General features: G+C 42.2%; 1 protein-coding gene across 1 annotated transcript in view; it reads left to right on the forward strand.

Moving 5' to 3' along the window:
- Positions 1–1,922: 1,922 nt before the first annotated feature.
- LOC126234248 (uncharacterized) overlaps positions 1,923–22,420 on the forward strand; it is a 163,194-nt gene continuing 142,696 nt past the window's right edge. Inside the window, exons 1-2 of the mRNA XM_049942944.1 lie at positions 1,923–2,181; positions 2,287–2,421. Of these exons, the coding sequence (XP_049798901.1) occupies positions 1,923–2,181; positions 2,287–2,421 (394 nt within the window). The remainder of the gene's footprint in view (positions 2,182–2,286; positions 2,422–22,420) is intronic.

The following is a 22,420-nucleotide window of genomic DNA, read 5'->3' on the forward strand; positions in this document are numbered from 1 at the left end:
TGCAGCATGGTCTGTCACATCTTAATAATTTCTTCCATGCCGGTAACAATGTAAGTACATTAAACCATAGATGATGGCCAGGGTCTCCTGTATAATCAAAAGCTATACTTCCTTGCTCCTATTGATGACTTTTTGGGAAACAATTAAAACAGGTGCACCATGCAGATTATCACTAGATTCAATAATCCCATAAGCAACCTTGCTTGAGCAATTCTTACATTATTGGCTGTAGATCTTTCAGGATTCTGTATGGTTTCCCATGAATTTGTCCATCACTACCCACTGGTATCATACATTGCATAGCTGTTGTCGCTGGTAATGGTCCACCACAATTGAAAAAAAGTCTGAATCATCACAGTGAAGTTTTGACCACTGTTCTGTCTGTCTGCACAAAGTGAATCACCTTTTCATGTGATGTAGATGGATTGACAGTCTCCCCTTGACATACCTAATCATCATCCCGCAGGATGTCCAAGTTTAATGCCCAGGCAGACAGACCTCATCTGAACTGAAGTTATCCACACACCTCGGGGCTATACAAGCTCGACCTATTCTCTTACGCTTGCTATATTACCACGCAGAAAATATACAATGTATTCATCTCTTTAGTGGATTCCAACAGCTCCACAGCACTCATCATCTCACTTGATAGGTCACCAAGACTATCAATTCTGTATCTGTTGGTAAAATACTGTGCAAACTGATCTTCAGTGGACACATCTGCAGTGTATTTGGTACCACCTGCATTATACTTGAAACTTGTGGCAATGCCACACTAGCAGTGGTCGTTCGCAGCTGGACTGTTGTCCTTGATCTGTATTTTCTGGATATGGGGCAACACAGTACCCATCAGCAATGAGTGGCAGTACTTCCATCTGGTCCTGAAAATTTCATACACCAACAATGAAACTGAGCCATGTTGATCCCAATGGCACCACACCATTGTCTCTTACTCCACACAACCTATATCATGTAGTCGCGACATATTGCCTGGAAATGCTCGTAAAAAATACACCCAGGGTCTAGCCTCCACCAGAATAAATCTTATCAGTTTCAGCGTTTTACCTTAATGCTTAGGATTGTGTATTGACCTTCGTAATTATGTCTGAAAATGCATCTACTGATTGATTCCATTTCTGCGACAAACCATTGAGCTGTTCTCTAGAAAGTGTCCAACTCAACTGTTTGTAATACAGTTGGTAAAGCCTTTTAATAATCTGTTCAGATGCCTGTTCCTTAATCTATCTCTCAAGGTACATTATGTGTATCTTTGCGTTACCATTCCACCTTAAATTTGCAAACTGGCCTGATGAGATATGATTGTATATGGTTAGTTAGGGGCAGCTTTCAAATCATGAATAAATACTGATACATTGTCAGTGAATTTATCCAAAACAAAGAGGCACCAAATTATCATGCCTATAAATCCTGTTGCAGCTAATGATATTCAGCGAGGCTTTTCCCTGTACCGGCTCAACTTGCCAACACTCATTAATGGCTATCAAAATGTCAATGGGCTCCTGCGATATTACTGCTCCTTTGCACATGCAATATTACTGCTCCATTGCAGAGTTGCTGAAAGATATAGCCATGCTACTCACACCTTAAAAAATATGATCACTTGGTGTTTCGGTGATATTCACATTTCCATTATTTGTGCAACCTCCATTTGATAATATGGAAAATATGCTCTATCACCACAGTAAACATTTGATAATATGGAAAATATGCTCTATCACCACAGTAAACAAACAAGCAGGGACTGACTAACATTAAAACTTATGTGTAGTACTCACAGAAGCTTCGGCTATAGAGTGCAGCAGTGATCTGAATCTTGTCAGGCCATGGTACAGTCTAACTGGCACTGTAATTGTGCAACACACCCAGTACGCAAACTAACTGCAGCATTGACACCTAACTGAATGCCGATAGCATTAAGAAATTTTCAAGCTGATGTGAACATCCTACAGGTTAATTGTGCTTGTAACACAGAAAACATAGCCAAAACCAAGAATCACTCACAAAAGCATAGTGCTGGGCTGCGAGGTGGGGCAGAAGCTGCTTCTGATGCCGGAGGACTTCTTTTACCAGGTGTACTGTCCATGGTGCTGGACATTACATTGGGTGGGCTCAGAGGGCTGGCTGGGTTCAGGAGGCTGTCCAACCATCACACCAGGTGTGGTGAGTGGATTCTCATCTGACACCCACGGGCATTAGTGAAACAGTATTAAGACAGAAAACTGTTATTTTTGATAAAGTGCAATGGTTGACTTTTCTACACTCCAGCACAGTGGCAGGAAGCGCCCACCCAGTACACGCTGCCTGAGGCGAGTGGCAGCAGCATCAGCTCCGGCTGTGTAATGGCACCAGACCTGTCAGTCCTATGCAGCCGGCTCTTTGAAAGTGTGCCTCAGTTACTAGGTATATTCTGTGCAATATATTCTGTGAAATATTACCTACCTTCATGTCTCATCTTTCATTTATACTGCGCAGGTTTGAACACTTTGGTGCCTACTCCTCCCATTTGGTATGACGGATCATGGCTTTTAACCTTGAATCTAGTTTGTTACTGAATGCCAAAAACACACAAGTTAATCAATCAAGTCTGCAACACTAAGTTACATCCAGTTGTCGTGTGCACACTTGAAATGCCCGAATGCTGTTCTGTCACTCGTGCTCTGAGAATTAATAGACAATGAATTATTGTCACATGGTAGATACTTGCATCAGTATCACATTATCCAACATGAATGCCATGCGAGTTGATCTCAAAGTTAATGTCATGAGCAATGGGAAATTGCTAATTTAATAAGTGACCTTCCCATAACAAAACAAACTTAGCATTTTCATGATTACAACAGCTTCTTACATAATATATGTGACAAGAATTGGGAATAGCGGGAGTATAAGTTATTGAAAAATTTTTCACCTATATTCTGGTTCATAATAATTATTGAAGAATCTTCCAAACTTTCTAAACACAAAATTAATTCAATACCGATTGAGCTCTGATTAACTTTGCATTCTGCTCTTTCAAGAAAGAACTGAACGATGATCTACGAAGCAGTCCATAATCACAATATAAAGGTTTCAAAATGTGCACTGGTCAAGCTGCTGGTGCTGATGTATGGACACAAAGAAATTTGTTCTGCTTTTGTCCATTATCACTCAACAGATGATAAAATCTAAAATATTGGACCTACATAGTCCTGAATGGTATCACTGGAACCTTTGCGAAAATATCTGCATACTTGCCTTGCTTAAAATGAATCTACATAAAATTCACAAATGAGGCAGTAAGATGCTTCTCACTGGACACGTTTCAAATGAGTGATGATTTCTTAGAAAATTGACTGGTCACTTATATTCCATGTATCAGTGAGGTTAGTGAACATGGAAACACTGTTAGATCATTTTAGCTGAGGTACGTATTGAATTAAACAACCAATGTAGTATTTGGACTCGACGGTCATAGCTCATACAGAGAAGTGTGGTAAACATCTGAATTAAATACATGCATCTCCTAGTCTGATCAATTCTATCTAGTAACAGGAAGAAATTAAAACTTATTCTCAATTATTGAAGCTTGGTTCTTAGAAGACTGCAGAGCTCTGCAAAATGCAGTAGACACTCACTGGTCCCAAGCAGCTTTGTGCGTCAGCCTGCCTAAGACTTTATGGGGCAATGGGAAGGAAGAGCATTGCCACCAGCTGCACATATCCCACAGATAATGGGCCATTCTCTCACTCGAGGCACGCTATATAAATGGCTTAGGAGCACTCCTCTTAAAATTGTTTACAGATGATACTGATATTTGCCATCCAAGGAAGGCATCACAGTATTAAAATGAATTGCAAAATTATTTAATCTAAATATCTGTATGGTGTGAAGAATGGCAATGTGACTCCCCTCCCCCCCCCCCCCCCCCCACACCCAAAAAAAAAAAAATAGATAAATAAATAAAAAGTGTGAGGTCCTTCACATGAGTACTAAAATAAATCTGTTAAATTTCAACTACACAGGAAACCACATAAATATAGAAGGTAGTCTGTAAGTCAAAAGCCTACATATCTAGTAGAACAAACAACTTAAATTGAAATGATAATGTTGTTTAGAAGCCAAGCCAAAGACTGCATTTTACTGCTAGAACATTTAGTAGACACAAGCGTATTCTTGTGGTTTATGGGATCCTTATCAGATAAGACTAATTGAGTACACTGAAAAAGTTTAAAGAAGGACACTTCATTTTGTAATATTGTGAATTGGGTGGAGGGGGGAGGTGAGGCGGAGGGAAAATCATTGATATGATAATTGTCATGGCAACCATTAAAACAAACTTTTTTCATTGAAGTGAGATTTAAGTAGAAATGTGGAAACATTTGGTTGACACCCATGTAAGTATGGAGAAATTACAATTCTAATAACTTAAATATATCTGTGTGGAAACTGAACTCTCTTAAGGGTTCGTCTTTCCTACATGCCACTGGAGAGTGGAACGGTAGAGAAAAAATGTGAACATGGTTCAAAGAACCCTCTGACAAGCACTTACTGGAGCATGTCATCAATCTACATCTACATCTACATTACTACTATGCAACTTGCACTAAATGACATCAGTCTCCACAATGGGTCCTGCTGTTCCACAGAATCACATAGACAGCTTGACAAGTAGACAGCAGACTGACATAGGTTGCTCCTCCAGCCTGCTCTGCTGCAGACTGAGTAACTGTACTGGAAATGAGTAGTTTTTATGGGAGGCTGCTATGTGTTCGTCATGCATCTGGTCTGCTTTGTCCGTCTGCTCAGCTTTCCTGAACGCTCCATGATGACCCAACTTTACTTTCCAGTTGCTCTCGCTGCTGTATTTCATAGCATCAGCATACTGCTGTTTCATCTGAGTTACACTTTCTTGCTTAATTGTGTATGGTCAACAGAATGACAGCACCTCCCTCCTAAGATATTTTGCTCCATAGGCTTCTCAGACAGCCCAGCTCATATGGTATGCAGCAATCTGTTCCATAATCTGGACATAATTACAATATCAATGGTCTCCCCAAAACTAAACGTCACTCTATTACTGCAGCTTGGCCTGCTTTCCTCTGCTTCCTGAGTTGCCAGGGAAGATGTCTGAATTTTTACTGGGCTGTGCCAATATATTGATTCGCGGCACGGCACTTAATAGCAGAGCGCTGTCAGTATTGTAGTAGAAGATTTACATGTATCAGATGGCTATCCATTGGTCAATATCATTTCAGTGTTCAATATTTTTCAGAAGTAAAATAATTTTGTATCAGATTTAACTCATTAAACACCAAAAGTAAAGCTCTTCAAATTTTACAATGGGTGTTTATCTCACATGCAGAAAATGTCTGGCTTCTGCCACACTCCCCTTGTGCCAGACTTTGGAAACATTTTGAACATACAAAATCAGTATTTGAGACAGGAGTTAATCCTGGCATTGATTCACGGTTCATAATTGAGATGATTCACGAACTTGTAAAGCAAGAGTATGCACCCTGAACAATGTTAGTATTGATGGTGTCTCCACAGGAGTAGTGAGAGATGGCCAGATTACCTTTCTTTGTATTGTAAAGTGTATCACCTCCTCTCTGCCACTGGGGCCAATGTGATATTCAGACATAGTGTGCATGGAATTCTGCTGAAGTGAGGTTGTTGTCTAATCTAAACCAACATCAGAATGGAGGTGAGTCAGTCAACTCGTAAACTCAAAATGTGATGGCAAAGCATCCAGATTTGTGTATGTAACCAACCAGCTCAGGTGACTTACCATGACCTACATCTACATCTACATTTATATTCTGCAAGCCACCCAACGGTGTGTGGCGGAGTGCACTTTACGTGCCACTGTCATTACCTCCCTTTCCTGTTCCAGTCGTGTATGGTTCGCGAGAAGAATGACTGCCAGAAAGCCTCCATGTGTGCTCGAATCTCTCTAATTTTACATTTGTGATCTTCTCAGGATGTATAAGTAGGGGGAAGCAATATATTCGATACCTCATCCAGAAATGCACCCTCACGAAACCTGGACAGCAAGCTACACCGCGATGCAGAGCGCCTCTCTTGCAGAGTCTGCCACTTGAGTTTGTTAAACATCTGCGTAATGCTCTCATGCTTACCAAATAATCCTGTGACAAAATGCACCGGTCTTTGTTGGATCTTCTCTATCTCCTCTGTCAACCCGCCCTGGTACGGATCTACACTGATGAGCAATAATCAAGTGTAGGTCGAATGAGTGTTTTGTAAGCTACCTCCTATGTAGATGGACTACATTTTCTAAGGACTCTCCCAACGAATCTCAACCTGGCACCCACCTTACCAACAATTAATTTTATATGGTCATTCCACTTCAAATCGTTCCATGCGCATACTCCCAGATATTTTACAGAAGTCCCGCTATCATATAATCATACAATAAAGGATCTTTCTTTCTATGTATTCGCAATACATTACATTTGTCTGTGTTAAGGGTCAGTTGCCCCTCCCTGCACCAAGTGCCTATCCGCTGCAGATCTACTTGCATTTCGCTACAATTTTCTAATGATGCAACTTCTCTGTATATTACAGCATCATCAATGAAAAGCCGCATGGAACTTCCGACACTATCTACTAGGTCATCTATATATATTGTGAAAAGCAGTGGTCCCATAACACTCCCCTGTGGTACGCGAGAGGTTACTTTAGTGTCTGTAGATGTCTCTCCATTGAGAACAACATGCTGTGTCCTGTTTGCTAAAAACTCTTCAATCCAGCCACACAACTGGTCTGATATTCTGTAGGCTCTTACTTTGTTTATCAGGCAACAATGTGGAACTGTATCGAATGCCTTCCAGAAGTCAAAGAAAATGGCATCTACCTGGGAGCCTGTATCTGACCAGTCTGAAGTCATGGAAAATGGCATCTACCTGGGAGCCTGTATCTAATATTTTCTGGGTGCCATGAACAAATAAAGTGAGTTGGGTTTCACATGATCACTGTTTCCTGAATCCATGTTGATTCCTACAGAGTAGATTCTGGGTTTCCAGAAATGACATGATACCTGAGCAAAAAACATGTTCTAAAATTCTACAACAGGTCGATGTCAGAGATATAGACCTGTAGTTTTGTGCATCTGCTTGACGACCCTTCTTGAAAACTATAACTACTTGTGCTCTTTTCCAATCATTTGGACCTCATGTTGTGGCAGTTCCTGGATTGAACCGTGACTGAAGTGTATGGAAGCGATACATGACATGGTGTTGGGCATATGTGTATGCTCTGGATAGAAATTAGTGGTCAGTATTTCTGTATCATACTTCCGTACTGAGATCTTTGCAGCAGTATTAATTGCAGGTATCTCATGAACAGCATTGACCAAATTATCTGAATAGCCCAAAAGGTCAGGCATAACAGTGTGATTGTACATGCTGCCTGTAGCATTTGTGTGTGGTAGCTGAGCAATTGATGTAGCAGAATGATACAAGAATAGGATATATGTTGCACTCTATTCCTACTTGACACCTCAACATTAGCATCTCCTTATGCTAGTTGGTAAGATACTTAAACCAAACAGCATAGAATTATTATAAACATTATTTCCTGATTTTGATGACATGTAATGTTGATTTAACATGTAACTTCATCTATAATTGGCATTCATGGTACTTTTAGCTTTCAACAAGATCAAAGAAAGATTTTATTGCCATAATGAAACATTTTTTGAAAGCAACAGTCTGTCGTCACTAACTAGATTAGTTGAACATTTCCAATGATCTCTTTTCTAGTATTCTCCTCTATTGTAATATTGATTTATCATTTGGAGGTCTGGAGTCAATGGCATCTTTCATATATTGAACATCTTCAATAGTGTCCTTGTATAGAAGATACGTCAAGGGCTGAACTACTAGTCATGAAGATATGCATGATGCCATCCTTTCTGCTTTGTCATCTACTTACACTAAAGTGCATTTTGGTAACCTGGTGTGTTACTGTTAAGTCAGTCTTTTGGTATTAACAAATGGCAAGATAGAGAAACTTTCTAATTTTCAAAATATTACATAATAAAATGCCTCTGTCAGTGTACTCGCTCCAGTAAGATTTCAACAGATGTGTGTTCAAGGAAACTTACATGCTCTTGCTGTTACCTGCTGGATTCAGAAAATGTTTTATTTAATATTTTTACACTATATTATAAGTCACAGCTACAACAAACATTATAGATTGTTTGACAGCTTTCATGATACTCTGAAGCAACTGACTAGTCTTAACTGTGTAGTAATTTTGATAAACTGGTTGCTTATACAATCCATGATTGTAGCAACATGAACATTGGAATGTGGATCTAATGTCATGAAGGACAACACTTCAGATGCATGAAGGAATTTTATTGCAGACCTGAAGATGTCGTACATTCTCTTCTTCTTCTTCTTCTTCTTCTTCTTCTTCTTCATCGTCGCCTTGTCCCACGTCACATAGGGTTGGTGTTGGTCTTCTGGATCCTTCTCCTCCATAGTACTCTATCCATTGCCTCTTCCTTCTTCCATCCTTTCCCCCTTAGGTCCCTGGATATCTTATCCTTCCACCTCACTTCAGTCTTCCTCTCCTTCTTGCACCTTCACTCTTTGTATCTTCAACTCTGTTTCTGATATACTCTTCCCCTTTTTTCTGTAAGTGTCCGTACCTCATTAGTCTGCTCTCTTGTATCTTTTTCCCCATGGGTCCCACTTTCACAGCTCCTCTAACAAATTCATTTCAAATCCTGTTCTTCCTTGTTACCCTACACATCCACCTCAGCATCTTCATTTCTGCCACTTCCATCTTCCTTACCTGGGCTACTGTGATTGGCTATGTCTCTGCCCCGTATATCATAGCCGGCCTTACCACTGACTTGTACACTTTCCCTGTCAACCCAATGCTCACCTTCTTGTCACACAACACTCCACTCATTTTCTTCCAGTTGTTCCAACCACAATTTATTTGGTGTTGTATCTCGCTTTCCAGTCCTCCGTCGCTCTGTATGTACGACCCCAGGTATTTACATTTGCAGACCGATTTCAGCTCATAATCCTGGATCTTGCAAGACCTCATCTGGACATCCTTCAGTGCTAAATATTCTGACTTTCTCCTTCTAATATTCATCCCTCTTTCTTCTAGTGCCTTCCTCCGATCCTCCAGCTTTTCCTCAAGTCTGTCAATGCTCTGCTCACAAAGAACCACATCATCCGCAAACATCATATTCCATGGTGCCTCCTTCTTCACATCTTTCACCAGCACATCCATAATCAGGTCAAAGAGATAGGGACTAGGCACAGATCATTGATGTTACCCTACTTTTACTGGAAACTCCTTTGTCATGCCCACTTCTTCTCACCTGCATCATTGCTCCTCTGTACTTTTCTTTCACTAACCTCACATACTTATCTGGCATGTACTGCTCTCTCATGCCAAGAAGGACTGATTATTCGAAACCAATTAGCATTCAGTGGACGCAGAACATTGGCAGCATCATTAATGCATTCTTTTGTCAACTCGGAAGTTATAAAGTTGCACTTGACACAGCAAGAGCTGAAAAATCAGTTTCTAATGCCAAGTACCAATGGGCTGTCACTGCTGTCATTCAGAAAAGTTGAAATCTGTGCTCCTAAAGTACTACATCAATTAGATGAGAGATGTACTAAAAGAAAACTGTAAACCTCTTATGATCCTAGCAATACACCAGAGTCATCAGGTGTCATCTGACTGCTCCTTTGACTCAATTAATTTTGCAGCCCATTTAGAGTTCAAAAGTAAGCATTACTCATTCACGAGAAATGTGTTCCAATTTCATTCTGTATCAAATTTTGTTACTGTGCACAAACAAAAACTGGCACTCCTGTTACTTTTTAAATGTTGTCACATTTCCAGTTGTCTATTACTTTTATTGGCAAAAGTAAGAAATTGAAATTGTGCCTAGCCTCTGAACAGAGAGAGAAAGAGAAAGAGAAAGAGAAAGAGAAAGAGAAAGAAAGAGAGAGAGAGAGAGAGAGAGAGAGAGAGAGAGAGAGAGAGAGCAAGCACAGGTGCATGCTCGGATGGGGGGGACTGGACTGAGAGGTTCTACTGATTGGGGTCATGAGAACTGAGTAGATTGAAGTCCAGGCAGGGGCAAGCTAGAAGGTCTGTGTCTACTACTGAGAACATAAGTAGCCATTTTGTTCAGAATATCAGTAGACAGTTTTGCAAACAGCTCACGGTGCATATTTATGTGTTCAGGCATCAGTCTACTTGGAACATTTCCCAGAAGTGATCTTCACTGGATAGCCTGAAGATATTGTTTTTTTGATGCACCGTAGGCCTTCTAGCATATATCCATTCCAGTTCTTTCTTTAGATAGGTAAATTTCAGAGATCAGTTTTGAAAACAATGAAGATAGTGCGTAGCCTTAAACCAAACAAATTTCTTTATTGCTTCAAACAATGTAGTAAGCAGCCACTTTGTATGACCTTTTAATTGTAGCAACATACATTTCAGAATTTAACCCATCTTCAACTGGTGTAATACATACTTAATTCCTGTAATGATGTGCCAGCTGATGATTTAACTTCAATTTGGGTGCTGCAGCTGCCCCATTCAAAATAACAAATTTGTTTATCTATTATATTTCAAGAGCTGTATGTCTACAGTACATTACTCTTTAGATGCACTTACTTCTGTTCTGCATACTGTTGCTCCTAATTTCTCCATTAAAACTATGGCACAACACATTTTATTTGTATGATGCATAAACACAGGAGCATTGCCATGTTGCCAACTGATAAAAGTGACAATAGATATAATTTTTTGATATAAACAAAGTACACCTTCCTAATAAATACTGAAATTACTGCTGCTGTCTTTTGGCTTATATATTAAATACTTTTAATTTTAAAATTAAACTTAAAAACTGTAGGTAAAATATATGGCCTGCTGAATTGATGTTCATAATGAATAAAGACAGGAAAACTGATTGGATGAGATATATGGTATTTTAACAAAGAGATAGAGGGGCTGGCCAGTACTTACCTCAGCTTGGTACAGCCGATAGATACACATAAAACAGAACAGAAAATTTACGTTCCTAGCTTTTGGAACAAATGTTCCTTCATCGGGGAGGAGAGAAGGGAAAGGGAGGGAAGAAGGGAAAGGAGATTCAGTTACTCACAACCCAGGTTATGAAGCAACAGGGAAAGGAAAATAGGGAGGGTAGCAAGGATGGAGGCATGGTTGTCAGAGGGAAGCCAAAGATATTCTACTGTAAGTACTGTGCCAGCTTCAAACCAAAGACGATGCATACAGAAGTAAAGAGGTATATAGTATAAAGATAAACACAACTATGTAGGATGAAAAGATGCATGAATGGCTAAAGAGGAAAGGGAAAGAGGAGAAGACTGAAGAGTAAATGGGAGTGAGGTTGTTTAATGTAGGTTCAGTCCAGGGGGATGGCGGGATGAAAGGATGTGTTGGAGTGCAAGTTCCCATCTCCGCAGTTCAGAGGGACTGGTGTTGGGTGGGAGGAGCCAAATGGCACATACGGTGTAGCAGGTTCCCAGGTCCCTAGAATTATGCTGGAGGGCATGCTCCGCTACTGGGTATTGGCCATCTCCTAGGCGAACAGTTCGTCTGTGTCCGTTCATGCGCTCAGCCAGTTTAGTTGTTGTCATGCCGATGTAAAAGGCTGTGCAGTGCAGGCATGTCAGTTGATAAATAACATGTGTAGTTTCACACGGGGCCCTGCCTTGAATTGTGTATGTTTTACCAGTAGCGGGGCTGGAGTAGGTGGTTGTGGGGGGATGCATGGGGCAGGTTTTGCAGCGGGGTCGTTTACAGGAGTAGGAACCGCTGGGTAGAGAAGGTAGTCTGGGAATAGTGTAGGGTTTAACAAGGATGTTACGGAGGTTAGGGGGGCGATGAAAGGCAACTCTGGGTGGTGCGGGGGGGAATTTTGTCAAGGGATGATCTCATTTCAGGGGTTGACTTGAGAAAGTCATATCCCTGGCGGAGTAATTTGTTGATGTTTTCGAGGCCAGGATAATATTGGGTGACAAGGGGAATGCTTCTGTGTGGTCTGGGGGTAGGAACATTGTTGTTGGACGGGGAGGAATGTATTGCTCGGGAAATCTGTTTGTGGACAAGGTCTGCAGGATAGTTGTGGGACAGGAAGCACTAGTCAGGTTATTGGTGTAATTGTTGAGGGATTTGTCACTGGAGCAGCGGCACGCGCGATCTCTTTTGCGGCACGCGCGATCTTTTTTTCGCCACTCGCTATCTCTGTTTTTGAGCAACGTGTGTTCTTTTCCCCTGATCTGGGCATACTTGCTTGGTCTGGTCAACTTTTTCCGTATTTTTCTTATTTAGTGGTCTTCCTTTGGTATTGAACGTTACCGACACAATTTATTTCTTTATGGCCCTTCCCTCCGCATTTTATTCCTTCTTATGATTACTATTTCAACTTTAGTTATTTAATTTCCCTACCCACCAGTATCCACTATGTACCCTAATCCTATACCACATTATTTACATTCATTCTGGAAATATGCATTAACCGTAGCCAAACTGTAATCCCACATACTTTTCCTCCGGTCCTGCTTAACATTTGGAATTACCCCTAAAGGGCTTACCTTAAAAGTTCCCATCTCCGGGTGCAATTCCTCCTTCTACCAGTCTCTCCTGGACTTCCAGAACCTTCAATCCTTAGCCCTTACCCAACTTGTCCTAAATCTCTACACTACTTCATGTAACCACCACTCCCAACAGCTCCTATCTCTCTTCAAAGTCCTCCACCTCTCAAACCCTTGCTTGGAGAACACAATCAGGAACATCATCCTAGAAGCCAGCTGCAAACTTGAGTTCCATGCCACACACCACCTGAAAAAACTATCCACAGTGCTAGTGCAACACCTAAGAAGTGGGGTCCCTCTCCCTATTCCTCACAAACACCAACCACAACAGAACCTTCAACAAACCCCCCTCATAGCCAACAAACCTAGCCTAGCCACCCTACTCAATCTCCCCATCCCAGCACATACCCCACACAGACCAAATCTCAACTATAACCACAGTCAAATGCCACATATCACCTGTCCCAATTCAGTCCTAAACCTCTCATCCAGATCCCTCTTTCCTCCAGAGACATCTGTTCTATCAAAAGGCTTAACCTTTAGCCCCACGCCTAAATTCAACCACACTGCCCTGGTTAAAGATCTCCTCTCATTCACCCGGAACCTCAACTGGAAATATCACTTCACTACCCAAACACAGCCCCCAAATACTAGACCCAGTGTTGAACCCTGTCTAGAACAGTTCTGACTGTCTTCTCAAAGGGATTCTCCTCCCCTCCCCCACAACCATCCCTTGCAGACATTTCAGGAATTCCTCACATCCAGAGTTGCCTCCCAGTCCTTCTTGAAGAACATCCCGATCACCCCCAACATCACCCCAGCTGAACCCGTGCCATTAAGGAGCTGAAAATAGACCACTCTATTGTCATCCTCCTGGCGGATAAAGGCTCCACAACTGTCGTACTTGACCATGTGGAGTATGTGGCAGAAGGACTGCGTCAACTCTCCGACACCTCAACCTACAAAGCTGTTACCCAGGATCCCATTCCCTCCATCCAGACTGAGCTGCAAAAAATCCTAAAAATCCAAGGTCCCTCACAAGGCCTCACAATGGCTTCCATAGACTTACTCACTCCACCTGAGCCACGTACCCCTACCTTCTACCTATTACCCAAAATCCACAAAGAGAACCATCCTGGCCGTCCCATTGTAGCAGGCTTCAAAGCCCCAACCGAACGTATTTCAGCCCTGGTAGACCAGCACCTCCAACCTATCACCCACAGACTCCCATCCTACATCAAAGACACAAACCACTTCCTAGAATGCCTCAAATCCATTCCCACTCCTCTCCCACCTGAAACCTTTCTTGTCACCATAGATGCTACATCTCTTTACACAAACATCCCACATACCCATGGTCTCTCTGCCCTTGAGCACTACCTCACCCAACACCCACCCGAAGATCTTCCAAAAACTTTGTTCCTTATCACACTTACCAACTTCATCCTCACCCATAATTACTTCACTTTTGAAGGCCAGACCTACAAACAAATCAGGGGAACAGCCATGGGAACCAGGATGGCTCCGTACTATGCCAACCTCTTCATGGGCCGCATGGAGGAGGCTTTCCTGAAGACCAAACAGCTGCTTCCCGTGGCCTGGTATAGGTTTATAGATGACATCATTGTGGTCTGGACTCATGGTGAAGAAACACTCCTTAATTTCCTCCATAACCTCAACTCCTTTTCGAATCTGAATTTCACCTGGTCCTTCTCCAGAACCCAAGCCACCTTCCTGGATGTTGACCTTCATCTTGTTGAAGCTCACATCCACACCTCTGTCCATATCAAACCCACAAACAAACAACAGTACCTTCACTTTGATAACTGCCATCCTTTCCACATCAAACGCTCCCTTCCCTACAGCCTAGGTATTCATGGCAAACGTATCTGCTCCAGTGACGAATCCCTCAACAATTACACCAATAACCTGACCAGTGCTTTCCTCTCCCGCAACTATCCTGCAGACCTTGTCCACAAACAGATTTCCCGAGCAATACATTCCTCCCCGTCCAACAACAATGTTCCTACCCCCAGACCACACAGAAGCATTCCCCTTGTCACCCAATAATATCCTGGCCTCGAAAACATCAACAATTTACTCCGCCAGGGATATGACTTTCTCAAGTCAACCCCTGAAATGAGATCATCCCTTGACAAAATTCTCCCCACACCACCCAGAGTTGCCTTTCGTCGCCCCCCTAACCTCCGTAACATCCTTGTTAAACCCTACAATATCCCCAGACTACCTTCTCTACCCAGCGGTTCCTACCCCTGTAACCGACCCCGCTGCAAAACCTGCCCCATGCATCCCCCCACAACCACCTACTCCAGCCCCGCTACTGGTAAAACATACACAATTCAAGGCAGGGCCCCGTGTGAAACTACACGTTATTTATCAACTGACATGCCTGCACTGCACAGCCTTTTACATCGGCATGACAACAACTAAACTGGCTGAGCGCATGAACGGACACAGACGAACTGTCCGCCTAGGAGATGGCCAATACCCAGTAGCGGAGCATGCCCTCCAGCATAATTCTAGGGACCTGGGAACCTGCTACACCGTATGTGCCATTTGGCTCCTCCCACCCAACACCAGTCCCTCTGAACTGCGGAGATGGGAACTTGCACTCCAACACATCCTTTCATCCCGCCATCCCCCTGGACTGAACCTACATTAAACAACCTCACTCCCATTTACTCTTCAGTCTTCTCCTCTTTCCCTTTCCTCTTTAGCCATTCACACATCTTTTCATCCTACATAGTTGTGTTTATCTTTATACTATATACCTATTTACTTCTGTATGCATCGTCTTTGGTTTGATGCTGGCACAGTACTTACAGTAGAATATCTTTGGCTTCCCTCTGACAACCATGCCTCCATCCTTGCTACCCTCCCTATTTTCCTTTCCCTGTTGCTTCATAACCTGGGTTGTGAGTAACTGAATCTCCTTTCCCTTCTTCCCTCTCTTTCCCCTCTCTCCTCCCCGATGAAGGAACATTTGTTCCGAAAGCTAGGAACATAAATTTTCATTTCTGTTTTATGTGTATCTATCGGCTGTACTGAGCTTAGGTAAGTACTGGCCAGCCCCTCTATCTCTTTGTTAGTATTTGTTTCACATCTTTGTATATGGTATTTTATTCATTATCAGCATTTGGTCTGTGGTTGTATAAGTAAATCATGGAAGTTTCATGGAAACATTCTAAATGACCAGAGTTATCCAACAAAATGTCATTTGAGGATGCACATTTGTGAGATTAGATTCAAATTTCTTAGAGTAGTGTCATTCTTTCACATATATTGGCCAGGTGAAGTATTAGTAGGTTGTGTGGTATGTCTGTAACCTGCTGTCACTCTTCAGTTGCACATAAGGAAAGTGTGGATTTGCTTAACCTTTCTGAAAAACATTATAGTGGCATCCACACAGTTACCTTGAACTGTTCGTTGGTAACACCTGTCATGAGCAAGATGGTGGAACAGCTGATTTGTACAGGAAATGACAACAGTGTTTTCGTTTTGATGGTGGGAGAGATAAATGTTTTGTTTTAACATAGCATCCTGTACCATAGTAGATATCATTGTTTGAATCTGTGTTTTCCTGCAAAAACTCAGTTTCTCCACATTAACTCATACTAAATGATTTAACACAAAGTTTTATCATTAATATATTACTGCAGATGTGGTCTGTGTATTATCAAAAATTTTTTAATGCTATTTATCGCCATGCAGCGATCTTCTTATTGACGACCAGATGCCTTTGACATCAATTTCTATGTGCACCCATTTCAGAGTCTGCGAATATCACGTTGTTCCAGGTCATATAAGTGAACAATGAATGATTTAAAAGTATGACTGTAAATCACAGTGAGAAATCACTGTAGTTTGTAGTGCCTGGAAGGGTATTTTCTTTTTATGACTCTTGTTAGCACCATCTTTGTACTCCTCAGAATAGCTTAGTCTTTTTTGGAAATAACGCCATCACAGTCAGGGTTTTCACTTTGTTTCAAACAAATTTCCGTATAAATATCTCTTCATAAATTCTTATAGTCCACTGCTGTCTCCTCTGTTTGATAAAGTTTATCTGTGATAAAGTTCCCACATCTTTTTACCTGCTTATAGGTTACCAAAATTTTTTGACATAACTCAATTTACTTTTCAGAAACCAAGAACTTCTATAAATAAGGCAAATCATTTGCTCACCATTCATTTTGCAGCTCCACTGCACACAGTCTGTACTTCTCTATTATGAGCAATAAGGGCCGTAACTACACCACACTTGCAACCCCTTGTAGTGCTGGCTACAAATTAGTTTGCCAAGTACCACTTGGCAACATAGGCCTCATGGTCCATAAGGACAAGGTTACAGGGGTGAATTCATTCACATGCTGCAGTTGACAAAGTTTAGCTCAGAAAACTTTAAGATATTATAAAAGCTTTTACAAAAATATTGTTTTGGTTGATGGTACATGACCCCCTTGACACCTTTTTGGATCTGCTCCATTCAGAACCATCTCTACAGGAAGTTTATTAATGGGGTTTACATAACTACATCCTTGTCACAGCTTGTGCCTAACAGGTGGGGAGACATCAGTTACATAGACATCAGGCTGTGATAAGAGTCAAAAATTGAAATGGCAGTACGCTGCAAAAGCAGAAACTGAAGAAAGAGTCATCTACACAACACAGTAATTTGTGAGTGTGTGTCATCAGTACCATAATTCCACATTTTATACATAAATGTTTCTCCTTTAAACTAAGTTTTCATGCACCATTCCAAAGCAGTCTAGAGTTCACAAGCTCGCTTACTTTTTCTCATATAACAGGTAACCTATTATTCTAACTCTAATTTACATAATTATTACTTTTACTGATAAACCAGTCAGAAAGTATGTTACATACCGGCAGTTTGAAGGGTGTACAGGTCTTGTATTTTGTGCAGACTGCAACTGCCATAAGCCAAGCAAACTAATACAGCACTCTAAGTCTGTACACTTATAGTCATGATGCCGTGGAGTTCTCTTTTGTAATGTTGTTCTATCTACTGAAGGATTTATTTGTGTTTTGAATTCATTTAACGAATGTAGGTCTGGGTTTAGGGTCTTATTTTGGAAGGTTAGGTAATGGGTTGGTAACAAATGTATGGCCTTTTCTGGCCAATACAACATAGATTGTGTCAGATTATGTGAGCTGCTCCATGATTGTAGCCCACAATGTCACTGTTTCTACCCTCAATTAGCAATCTGATATCTTGTAAATCCATTCTGGTCATGATCCTTGGCTTTCATTTCTTGTAACAATTTACTTCATATTTTCTAAGGAAACAGTGATACTAAACTAAATGAATGCCCATGTTCTGAAAATAAGGGTGTGGCAACAACATTTCTTTCAATTATTCAGCTGTTTCTGCCTTGCCCAGGAACAGTTATATATAACATAATTGTGTCTTAGTCTGAATCATCCACATGAGGCAAACTTCTAACAATGGAAAATCCAGGATGGAATGTAACAATACGAGAGAAGGAAAGCAGCTACTCACCATATAGCAGAGATGCTGAGTCGCGATAGGCACAACAAAAAGATTTACACAATTATAGCTTTCAGACACTAAGGCCTTTGTCAGCAGTAGACACACACACACACACACACACACACACACACACACACACACACACACACACACACACACACACACACACACACACACACACACACACACACACAACTTGCATACACGTCTGCAGTCTCAGAGAACTGAAACCACACTGCGAGGAGCAGCACCAGTGCATGATGGGAGTGGTGACTGGGTGGTGGTAAGGGGAGGCTGGGGTGGGGAGGGGGAGGGATAGTATGGTGGGAGTGGCGGACAGTTGATGTGTTGCAGTTTAGACAGAGGACAGGAGAGAAGGTGCGGAGGGGGTGAGGGGCTAAGTAGCATAAAGGAGAGAAATAAAAAGAAATTAAAAGATTGGGTGTGGCAGTGAAATGACGGCTGTGTATTGCTGGAATGGGAACAGGGAGGGGGCTGAATGGGTGAGGACAGTGACTAATGAAGGTTGAGGCCAGGAGGGTAACGGGAACGTAGGATGTATTGCAGGGAAAGTTCCCACATGCACAGTTAAGAAAAGCTGGTGTTGGTGGGAAGGATCCATATGACACAGGCTGTGAAGCAGTCTATGAGATGAGGGATATCATGTTTGGCAGCGTGTTCAGCTACAGGGTGGTCCACTAGTTTTTTGGCCAGTTTGTCGGTGTCCATTCATGTGGGCAGACAGCTTGTTGGTTGACATCCCTACATAGAATGCAGCACAGTGGTTGCAGCTTAGCTTGTAAATTACATGACTGGTTTCACAGGTAGCCCTGCCTTTGATGGGATAGGTGATGTTAGTGACCGGACTGGAGTAGTTGGTGGTAGGAGGAGGTATGTGACAGGTCTTGCATCTAGGTCTATTAGAGGGGTATGAGCAGCTGAATTATATTCACCACCAGAGTTTCGATTACCTCTTGTTGTTCCCTGAAATGAGAAATACCCTACCCACTATCCTTCCCACCCCTCCTACCACGATATTCCACCGCCCACAGACAAAATATACTCGTCCATGCTTACACAGACCCTACTCCTAATCCCTTACCTCATGGATCATACCCCTGTAATAGACCTACATGCAAGATCTGTCCCATACATCCTCCTACCACCACCTACTCCAGTCCGGTCACTAGCATCACCTATCCCATCAAAGGCAGTGCTACCTGTGAAGCCAGTCATGTGATTTACAAGCTAAGCTGCAACCCCTGTGCTGCATTATATGTAGGCATGACAACCAACAAGCTGTCTGTCAACATGAATGGCCACCAAAAAACTGTGGCCATAAAACAAGTAGACACCCTGTTGCTGAACACTCTTCCAAACAAGATATTACTCATCTCAATGACTGCTTCACAGCCTGTGTCATATGGATCCTTCACACCAACACCAGCTTTTCTGAATTGTGTGGTTGCTAACTTTCCCTGCAATACATCCTATGTTCCTGTAACCCTCCTGGCCTCAACCTTCATTAGTCACTGTCCTCACCCAACCAGTCCCCTCCCTGTTCCCATTCCAGCACTACACAGCCGTCATTTTACCTCCACACCCATTCTTTTAATTTCTTTTTATTTATCTCATTTGTGCTACTTAAACTCTCCCCCTATCTGCACCTTCTCTCCTGTCCTCCATCTAAACTGCAACACATCAGTGTCCGCCACCCCCATGATAATATCCCTCCCCCTCCCTGCCCCAGCCTTCTCCTTACTCCCACCCAGTCACCACTCCCATCATGCACTGGTGCTGCTCCTCGCAGTGTGGTTTCAGTTCTCTGAGACTGAAGACGTGTGTGTGTGTGTGTGTGTGTGTGTGTGTGTGTGTGTCTACTGCTGACAAAAGCCTTAATGGCCAAAAGCTACAATTGTGTGAATCCTTTTGTTGTGCCTATCGCAACTCAGCACCTCTGCTATATGGTGAGTGGCAACTTTACTTCTCTGGATTTGTTACATAAGGCAAACTGTGGGACTCCCTCACAATTTGGAAACACTTCTGCTGACATCATCACATAGGTCTCCTTTCCTTCCTATATTAGCAGCACTTCTTGTGTCTTTACCCATACCAATTTTCACATAGATTTTTACTTCTCTGCAAAGGATGTACAATGAAGTATTGGAGGTGTGCATCTATACTCACTTTTGTGAATCACATCAAGTATGGAATGAACACAGATGAAGCAAGATTACATCAGTTCACAAGTGGTGGAATAATGAAAATCTTCATTCTGTAAGCTCACCTATGTGCTGCAAATCAACTGTTCAGCCATGCTGTAGTTTTTGTGGCTAGGAACTGTTATGGTAGAAACAGCTCAGGACCTAATCATCAGTTATTTGCATGGTGAACTGCTTTTTGTAACATTGCTACTTCACTCAAAGTGTTCCCCAACAAGTGTAGTAACCTAGTTATAATCATTCTTTCATCCAAGAAATTTAGTAAAATCTGCACCCAATCCAATTTGTTATTCACTATGCCACAATCATCTGCAAGGATGAAGTGAAGGGCTGGATGGAACGGGGGTCGGAGGCAACACTACTCCCCTCAAGGAATTTGAGGGTACAGATCTTTGTAATACAGCTGAGCTGTGTAACATACAGTAAAAAGAATTCAAAACATCTCAGTAAAGAGAAACACAGAAAAAAAAAATGCATTCCTTGTTATAGGAAATTCTTTGCTACAAAACACTGTTGTGCCAAATTCCACAATAGACGTTTGTCCAGAAATCAAGACCCACCAGTTGAAGAAACGCTTTAGCGACATATATGGCCCACAGGATTGTTCAGCAGAAGCATCTCAAAAGAACTACAAAGTTTTCATACACATAGGTATAAATTCCCTTAGAAGCAACAATAAAAAGGAAATTGTAAGCAAAAGAACAAACTGAGTTCAAGCTGCCAGTATTCTCTACAAAATGTCAAGAGTCATGGTGAGTGGTGTTGTCCACAGAAGATCAGTCAGTAATCAGTATATATACAGAGAATAAATTGTGATATGAACAAAAACTAACAATCGACAGGATGTGTTTATAAATCTCAATAAGTTGTTAAGAATAAATGTTAGGGTAAGACAGTCTTCTTTTCCATAGGTTACGATCCAAAATATTCCAAAAATGTTCGCAGATACATGAAAAAATCTGACAAATAGGGGAAACTTATAAGAAATGATCTGGATGAGAAAAAATATTTGGTAACAAAAATCACAAGACTGAAATGGTACCCAAGAAGAGTATGCTCTCGTTTATGCAATAGCATTTTGCTTTTGGAGACTACTTCCGATCCTCGAGCACGACAACCGTTTGCAGCTTGGAGCATCCCAGTGTAAATAACACTGCGGGGAGCGACAGTCTTACTGTGGTAGAAATCCAGATGTACCTCTCTGATCAGGGTGTCATAGTGGTCCATTGAGTGAAGAAAAAACTAGATGCCTCATTAGTGCCCACACACAATCTCTTTCTCACATTTGATAGTGGTTCTTCCGGCAAAGATCAAAGCAGGTTATGAAGTTACCGTAGTCAGATCGTATATTCTGAAGACAATGTGCTGTTACCAGTGTCACCATTACAGCCACTCCTGGGAGTCCTGTCGACACCCTACCAAATGCGTAACCTGCGGTAGGGGTGCTCACGAGGGCGAACGTCTGCCTCCTCGTACCCACTGCACCGACTGCGATGCGACCGTGCAATCTGCTCACGTGACTGTCCCAGGTATCTCAGTGACTGGATGAATGGGCCAATTAGAGGTGAGGGTGAAGGAAAAAGTGCCTCACCCTGTCGCTCGCAAGTTGTCGGTTGGCCGGAAACCCTCCGTTCTACCGTCTGGCAGATAAAGTACCGTTCTTGCTACACTGTGACATGCGGCCTCAAATTTAGTAATGCAGTCACGAAGTCACCCATTGTCGCAGTAGCATCCCCGTCTCCTTCTCTGGCTGTGCAACTCTCCAGCTGGCATGCACCACCGACCATTTTTCTGCACCGGACTCTGCAGTCTGCCAGAAGGAGAATGCCAACGCTTCTGTAGACTTCACGGAAGGGCATCTTCCTGCCTCTGTGGCCTGTAGCGGAAAGTCTTCGGAGACCGGTACTCGGCAGCTGCTGAGGTGATACCCCTTCAGTTTTTCCTCGTCGTGACTCCCCTCCATTGGAACGTTCGCGGTCTTCGATCCGACAAGTAGGATTTACGACTGCTCGCAGAATAACAGTGTCCACTCATAC

The sequence above is a fragment of the Schistocerca nitens genome, chromosome 1 (genome assembly GCF_023898315.1).
Source record: "Schistocerca nitens isolate TAMUIC-IGC-003100 chromosome 1, iqSchNite1.1, whole genome shotgun sequence".
Taxonomy (NCBI): domain Eukaryota; kingdom Metazoa; phylum Arthropoda; class Insecta; order Orthoptera; family Acrididae; genus Schistocerca; species Schistocerca nitens.